General features: G+C 44.0%; 1 protein-coding gene across 1 annotated transcript in view; it reads right to left on the bottom strand.

The window, feature by feature from the left end:
• RNF216 (ring finger protein 216) overlaps positions 1-8,420 on the bottom strand; it is a 40,881-nt gene that overhangs the window by 14,277 nt on the left and 18,184 nt on the right. Inside the window, exons 6-11 of the mRNA XM_011363832.2 lie at positions 7,005-7,144; positions 5,857-5,907; positions 4,811-4,948; positions 3,253-3,401; positions 2,666-2,751; positions 378-385 (exon numbers count right to left, since the gene is read on the bottom strand). Coding sequence (XP_011362134.2) covers positions 378-385; positions 2,666-2,751; positions 3,253-3,401; positions 4,811-4,948; positions 5,857-5,907; positions 7,005-7,144 — 572 coding nt within the window. The remainder of the gene's footprint in view (positions 1-377; positions 386-2,665; positions 2,752-3,252; positions 3,402-4,810; positions 4,949-5,856; positions 5,908-7,004; positions 7,145-8,420) is intronic.

Consider the following 8,420-nt stretch of genomic DNA (forward strand, 5'->3'; position numbering starts at 1 on the left):
ATTATGTCACGTACCATTTTTTCTGAGCTCACTGATTGTCTTCCTGATGATTATTTTGAATTCTTTGTCAGGTAATTCACATACCTCCACTTCTTCAGGGTCAGTTTCTAAACACTTAATTTGTTCCTTTGTTGGACTATGTTTCTTCTTGTGCCTTGTTAGTGTTGGCGTCCATACATTTGAAAAAACGGACTAGCTCTGTACAGGGAAAGATTTCCACCCATCAGCCTGGCTATAGATTCTAGTGGCCTCTCAAACCTTTTCTGTGGCTGCATCTTCTGGACTTACACGTGTAAATTCCCAATTAGAGAGGTTTGCTGGTTTCTTTTTTCAGGAGCTTATAATCTCTTGCTCCCTCTGGTGCCTGTTGACAGTACTACAGGTTCTCTGGAGCTGCTATAAGCTGCCCAACTCTTTTTGGTTCTCAGAGGTCTCTAGGCATCTAAGTATGCGGGGTTCTGTCAGTGCCCCGAATCAGTGCTCCAAGTCGGGTAAGGCAGAAACTCACCCCTTGGATAGTCTCCCGAAAAGCTGAATGTTGGACATACGCTCCAACGCTCCTCCTTAGGGAGAAGCCGAGAGTTGGAGGTTTTCTCCTGCTAAGCCGAAAGGAGGGGCAGTGGAGAGTGTCTGCTAGTTCAAACCACTGTCCTTGTTCTCAGGAGTCCCCAACCTGGTGCTCCTTCCTGTCAGTGCTTAGATTCAGGAAAGCTAGAGGCCAGCCCTTTGGGTAGCCCTCTGAGATGTCTTAAAGTCAGATGTATGCTCTAGTCTTCTCGTCCACTCCAGGAAAAGCGGGGAGTTAGGAGTCCCCGCAACCGCGCTGCATGTGCCAGCGGGAGGGCTCTGGTCAGTGAGTTCTGAGTTCTCCGACGGGCTCCCCTGCCGCTGGCTTTGTACTGTCTGCAGTGCAGAAGTCTCTTGTTTTCTAGATTTCTCATAAAGGTAGCTGATCCGTGTACTGAGGAACCAGTGTGTTTCCGTGGGAGAAAGAGGGCCTGAGGCTGCCTATTCTGCCATCTTGCTAACATTATCCTGAAGTATATGTTTTTACCACTTTTCTGGCAAGTGACCTATCTCACCCACACTCACATTTCATTGGCCAAAAGAAGCTGTGTGGCCACCACCAAATTCAAAATGGCAGGAGTATTTAGAGAGGAAGCAGAGTATCTGGTGTTTCTGCCTAGGATCTTAAGAGCCTCTGGGAGACTTTCGCTGACATCCCAGGTTGGGTGTTTTCAAGACACTCACAGGATGGATGCTACCTCAGACCTGTGCGCCCTCATGCCTGCTTGAAATGGTCTTTACAGCATAACGGCCTCCCCTTCTTTGGTCTTCATAATCATGTGAGAACTTTCACCGACAGAGCCTAACTTGGAATCATACGAGCAGTGCAGTTCCCAGCTCTATTTCAGCAATTCACTGGAATTCCAGCACGGGAACTCCAGCAGGACGGTGCTGACACGCATCTCTCCCCTAAATTACTCGATAGCCAACAGACTGCCCTGATCTCTTGCTCCCTTCGTCCCTGCCTCAAGATGGGGTTCAAGGCCTGCATGGCCCCGGCCCCACCCAGCCCCCAGTATCAGTCAGTGTCCAGGGTGCTACTGCTCCTTGGACCTGGAACATTCCACCGTCTTTGCTTTCACTTCGCTCCCACCCTCTGCTTCCCTCGGCTGCCTCCTTGCTCTTTGTCTCAGCTCTCAGGCACCGCCTTCCCAGGCGCCCCAGGGCGAGACACACTGGGAGCATGGTCAATCACTCCACTTTCTTAGTTCTAAGATGACTGCTGGGACAACTGTTACATCAACAGCCTGAGATGGGGACAAATTATAAAATGAACCATGTCAGTTGTAAATATACATCCATATTTTACACAGAAATGTTAATGTTGAAAATAAAAGGAATAAAGTTTTAGTCTATCACTTTAGTTTCCTTCTTCCTTTTCCAATATCTACTTTCATTTCAAGGCAGAGATATTATACTATTCAACTTTGATCACGCTATTTTAGAAAAATGGCTTAAAACATACTTGTCTGGACAGATGCCAATGTTCACTGAAAATGCTAAGTGGCTTATAGTTGACAAATTTTAAGACAGTCTTAGTTCACAGAAAAGGAGTCTATTTAAAGAGAAGAAAGATTTTCAGCAGCAAGGTGACTGGACAGCTTTCGTCTCACCTGACGCCAACAGTTCTTATGAGAACAGTGCACTGAATAATCTACCAGACATGACAGAGATGCCACCATGATGCCCAGTTCTTTAATCAAAGTGTCAATAGGACTTTGTAAATGGCAGGTGTGTGTGTATGTGTGTGTGTGTCCGCACATAGAAACAATCTGAGTACAACAGGGTGAAAAGAGCAAGCGAGAAAAATGCTGGCATAGTGGAAGAAACAGAAAACTCTACACATTTCACATTATAATAACTGCCCTTGTAGGAAGATGGCATGAAACAGAGATCCAGGGCTTTGTGACCGTGATTCCACACGTGGCCCCATCTCTGTAACCACGTTGACCACCTCTCTGAGAACCGATCTTCGTCTGCTTTCATGGAGAGGACAGCACTCAAACTCTTCCCATGGGTCAGCACGCAGATAACCAACGGCTACTTGGGCCATGAAGGAAGCCCACACTACGATTCCAGTATAAATGCAGGAAAAAACTGCCTACCTTTCGGCAGCGCGGATTGGGACAACTGAACCTCTTCACGTCACTGTCCAGCAGAGCAGGAAAGCTACAGGAGGGGCACCTAGAGTCAAACAGCAAAGGGACGTTACTCAGAATAGTCAAGCCTCGCCATTCATCCTGGGATGGAGTTTTCAGCTGGCCGGCCATACCTCTTTTACTCCTTACTTTTCATTAATACATGGACTGTTGCAGGCAGGCTCTCCTGTGTGCTGGCTCCTACCAGGAAGTGCAGGTGCCATTCAGGATCCTGCTTCAATGCACACTATTCAATAAACATACCCTTCTGAGAACTCCTCACACATGTCACTTTCCCTCCATCCCAATGCACAATGTTTGTACCTACAGGCCAGATGATCAAGGGGCACCAAGGGAGGTAGGCAACAATTTGAACTGTACATTTTCCCATTAATACAATTATTCTTTTATTTCCCAAGAAAAAAAATCCCAGAAAACCTGGAAGATATAGGCGTTAACGGAATTTTCATTGTCTGATCAAAGTGCTCAGGCAGCCTTCCTAACGGGGACAGAGTTGACAGATGACACCCTTTGACTAAGAACTCACCTGACCAGCTCATCGGCATAGGCGGCGGCGACTTCCTCTTCGGCTTTCCGCTCGTAGTACCTGTACAGGATGGTCTGCGGAAGCACCTTCTCCAGCTCACTGGTCGGGAATGAGCACGTGCAGCTGCCTTCCATGCAGCTGAGCTCTGCCTAGAATGAGGTTAGGGACAAAGAGGACAGCAACAAGTTCAACCAAGTTGTCAGAAAAAGGAAAAGCCTCAGTGGTTAAATGTGTCTCTCAGTGGGAAGCAAATGAATCATGGTTAAGAACACAGGCTTTATGGTGGTAAAGACCTCTCTGTCCTCTTTCTGGAGGAACCACACTCACAACAAGGAAACCAAGAAACAAAAGCACACAGTCTGCCTTTGACACCACCAAGACCTCCATCAGCCCGAAACACAATACATGATGATGGAAAGCGGACGGGGAAGGTAAATGACTCAGCAGACCTGAGGAGGACGGTCACAGCTCAGTGTCGGGAGATCATGTGAGCAGCAGGCAGGTCCCTCTATGGCCCCTGGAATGGCTGGAGGTCGGGACCTCTTGGAAGGCAGAATGAGTGGTGGGAGGAGAGGGGACTGACAGGAATATAAACTAAAAACTGGGGGACTGTTTGAAAAGCCTCCAGCTCCCACCTGCTTCAGATGAGTCAGGTACCCAAGGCTCTTCTAGGTGGGCAGAGCACATTCTCTGGAACACCTGGACTCCATCTTCAGAGCCACACCACTGTACTCTGACCCCTTCGGCCACTCTTGTCCATTTGTAAGGACCCCTGGGATCACACTGGGCCTACCTGGACAATCCTGGACAACCTCCCTATTTTAAGGTCATCTGATTAGCAACCTTAATTCTCCTTTGCCATGTAAGGCGGCATATCCACAGGTCCTAGGGATCAGGAGGGGGACATCTTTGGGAGGGGGCATTCTTATGCCAATCACAACCTCTCTGCTCATAATTGTTACTCGGTCCTTGACTAAACTACAATGGACTGCAGGATAATTGATGTCGAGTGATCTGATTATTGGTCAGGCATTTATGAAAAGCAATTGTGGTTTTTTAAAAAGTGTTCATCAAAACAAAACAAACTTTGCATACTATGTTATGCTGGTATCAAGAGAAGCTAACTTTGGGAAAAAAATATGATCTTGTATAAAATAGTTGATTTTAATATGACTATAAAATCCTTTAAAACATTTGTGAAAAAGTACTAATTTGCACTCTCATTCAAACAGGCTGCAAGATTCTTTTTTGATTTCATCCTTCGTTTTTCTTAGAAGCAAGAAGCTGCGGGAGGCAGCAGGCATGCCTGAGACATAGAAGGATGGGGACACAGAGGAATTTTACCAATCCCTGAAAAGAAATCTGTTGTTGTGCTTGCAACCAATACAATTGCACAAACCAGGGACTGCCTGGGAACCACACACACTGGATGTCTTAGTGGAGTTCCGGCTCCCTCCAGAAGGCACTCCCATGAGGCATTTATACCGGTCTATACACGTGGTCTCCTCAGACTCTGTGAACGTTTCCTACCTGCGGGTGTATTCCACAGGTCTCTTACCTTTCCAGATCCAAAGACGGCCTCCTGCGCGTATCTGATGAGACACTCTTTGCAGAACAAGTGAGCATCTGCACACTGCGTCAGCTCCTCGAATGGGAATTCCCCGTAGCAGCAGCGGCACTCAATCAGCTGGCCATCCTGCAGAAATACACGTGACAGCCCCAGTCAGTGGAGGGCAACAGGCTTCCTACTGCCTGCTCCCAGGGGGCGAAAAGCAACCCCAGAATCCATGAAACAACATGGAGCTGCTTCCCTCTGCATATATCTAGGTTGATATGCCACCGTACAAACATTAATACATAGCTAAAGACGGTGTGTTTCTTTTTTTTTTTGGTATTTTTTGGGGGGTCGTCCTTTGTATAAAGTTATCATATTCATGAATTCCACAGTACCAGCAGAACTATACCATCTGCAATCAGATTATACTGCTGACATGCTAAGAGTCAGGGACAAGTGGCATGAGGGATGTTATCTAAAAAGCTTTAAAAGTTGGATTCTGCTCTTTTTGTAGTAAGACAGGTGTAAGAAGGTCACGGCCCAGCCCAAGCTTTATCTCAAGGGACTACTGAGCTAAATAACGCTGCAATCTCAGGCGCCATGAGTCCCGGGAAACGTACTCTTCTTCTTAATGGCAGAGATTGGTCCAGTTACTAGTCCATCTCTACCATGTAAGGAAAGGCCTCTGCATAAGGACGGCAGATAGGACGAGGCCTGACTGGCCCTGGGGTTATACGTATCTCTTCCTCCTAACTCTGTGTAAGTGATATCCGAGTCCTAAGTTTTCCTCTAAGAGTATGTCTAATGGATGCCAGGCAGCATTCCTTAACAGGAACACTTATCATCTTCTCTTGAATTCTCATCCAGTCTGGCATTAAAACTGACTATTATGTTTCAAGCGTCTGTCACCTGGCCGAACCACAAACAGCAGATCAACAGGAGGCTAACCGGGAACCCATGTGGCATCAAAAAGCAAAGGAAATGTGATGAGAGACAATAGCCCACAAAAAAATGCCAGAATAAATGAATAAGGTGAGTTTTCAAACTACCTTTTGATATTGTTCTTCATTCATCTGCAGAGCAAGCAAAAAATCTTCATGCTGAGGAACAAAAACACCAGACATGCAGATACAAATTTAGTAAAGATGCTGCACACCATCTAGAATTCATTTCCATAAACATAAAAGAACTCTATTATTAAGTCATCTCTTCAGTTACATAGCTTAGCAGTTTAAAAATTATTTATTGAACTTTGACCCTCAAAACCACCTTTTCGATACTCTGACAAAATGGGAAGTGTGCACCAAGTGCTCTGCTGCATCTCGATGACGGTGGCCATCTCCAGAAGCACTTGTCACTGGTTGCAAGCTGCTCAATTAGGCACTTATTTTTTTTTTAAACAGAACACCATTGTTACTTGAAAAAAACGACAGAAAAACTGTGATTATTCAAGATTATGTATTTGGCAAGACACTTTCTCAAAACTGAATAAAGTGATTATGGCTAACGATAAAATTCTGGCTCTCAAGCAGAAATCAAAATTTTGGAGGTCTTGATCCATCTGTCACAGAGTTACTTGATCACCTATTATGTTACATTAGGTGACACTGCCTTTTTTAAAAAAACATGAGTGCACGGTGGTGAAGAAAATAATGATTATCGGGTACACTTTGGCGCCACTGGACTGCTTCACGCTAAGGTACCGTTGCTTTTGTTCTGTCAGTACAAATTCAACATGGTGAAAACATATCTTATCATGAAGAGAGCTAAATAACTTCCCGAACCCCCAAAGAGTCTAAGGGAAGCCAGGGGTCCGCGGGTCATACTTTCAGAACTGCTGGTCTAGAAAATACATATTAAACAACCAATATATTCTGGTTGGCTTGCAAATTTGATAGTCTATTGGGAAGAATTAAAGAGCTAAATGGACTCTCTGGCTTTTCTCTGCCACCAGAGACTGAGGGAGGTCAGATATGTGTGCTAAGCTCCAATTAAAATTCTCTAACATAAACCTGATTTACAAACCTGCTGACCTTAGTATCATTACAAAACCCAGTTTTATTTTCCCTCTTAAAAACTCTATAGTTTATTCAAGTTAATCGCTCAAAAGAAATGGCAAATCTTAAAAGACAGTTTCATACTAAGCCATAACCGCGTACCAGAATCCCAGAAACCCATGCTAAGCACATCTCCCTACCTCTGCCATCTCTTTGATTTTCTGTTCATAGAACTCCTGCTCTTGCTGCACAGCTGGAAGGAGGGCATGCCGGTCATAGGACCTACAATGTCGCCGCTTATTTTCCAGAAAGAACATCCTCTTTTCTATTTTTATGTCACCTAGAAGGTACATAACAATGCAAAATCATGCAGACAACTGTTTGCTAGGTATCCAGGCCAGGCACTCATCTGCGGCCCACGCCCCACCTACTTTCTAGCGGCATATTTTGTTCTTCCTAGAACACACTCCACCATTTGGGAACAACAATGGGCTCATACCATCCCTAACCTGCCGTGCACTTCTGACTTTCGCATCTTTATCCTGTTATGCTCCAACTGGAAGGTCTCTTCTATCCAGTCGGTATTGGGCTGTGTGACTGTAACACAGGTCACTGTCCATTCCACTGAGGACAGGTGGTTTACAGTGTGGGGTTAAATAGGGCTGCTGAACATATGTCTACAATTCAGTCGAGCAGACAGCAAGGAATGAAATTGCTGGATCGGCTTTGGAAAATAGGCCAGTTTTCTAGTGTGGTTGTTCCAATTTACACTCTCTCTCCCCCAGCAATGCACGTGAGTCCCTGTCATTCCACGTGTTCATCAATACCTGGTGTCATCGTTTTCTAATTTTAGCCGTTTTAGTAGGTGCACGTGTTTATGTTTTTAAACTTTGTATTTTGAGGATTTCAAATAGAAAAGCTGAAAGGTTAATACCTAGATTCATAATAAATAACTTAGAATAAAAATAAATGATAAACATCAGATCATGTAATTGGTCTGTTCAGGTTTCTATTTCTTCTTTGATTTGTTAATTTACATTTTCTAGAAAATGGTCTACTCCGTCTAGATTTCCTATTTACTCACAAAAGTCGTTCTTTGTACATTTCTTTTGATTTTACGAATATTTACTATATTTGGATCCTGATACATTTTATTTTTTTCTTGTTCTTTCTCACTAGTTTTTAAAAATTAAAACTTTTTATTATTTAGAAAACTAGTTTTTTGTTCTTTAGTTTCAATCAATCTACTTGTGTATGTTTCTGCCCCTGTGGGTTTTAATCACTGTAGCTATGCAATTAAGTCTTGAAATCAGGTAGACTGATTTCCCCTACTTTATCCTTTTAAAAAATTATTTTAGCTATTATACTACCTTGCCTTTCCATATACATTTTAGATTCAGCTTGCCTGTATTTACCAAAAAATCTTGCTGGGATTTTGATAGGAATTATATTAAGCCTGTACATACACACCTTGGAAGTATTTCCGGTTGGGTTCCAGACCATGGCAATAAAGCGAAGAGTGCCATAAAGTCACACAACCTTTTTGGGACTCCAGTGCATGTAAAAATTACATTTACCTTATACCGTAGTCTATTTAAGGTGTGTAATAGTATTGC

The sequence above is a fragment of the Pteropus vampyrus genome, unplaced genomic scaffold, assembly GCF_000151845.1.
Source record: "Pteropus vampyrus isolate Shadow unplaced genomic scaffold, Pvam_2.0 Scaffold90, whole genome shotgun sequence".
NCBI lineage: Eukaryota > Metazoa > Chordata > Mammalia > Chiroptera > Pteropodidae > Pteropus > Pteropus vampyrus.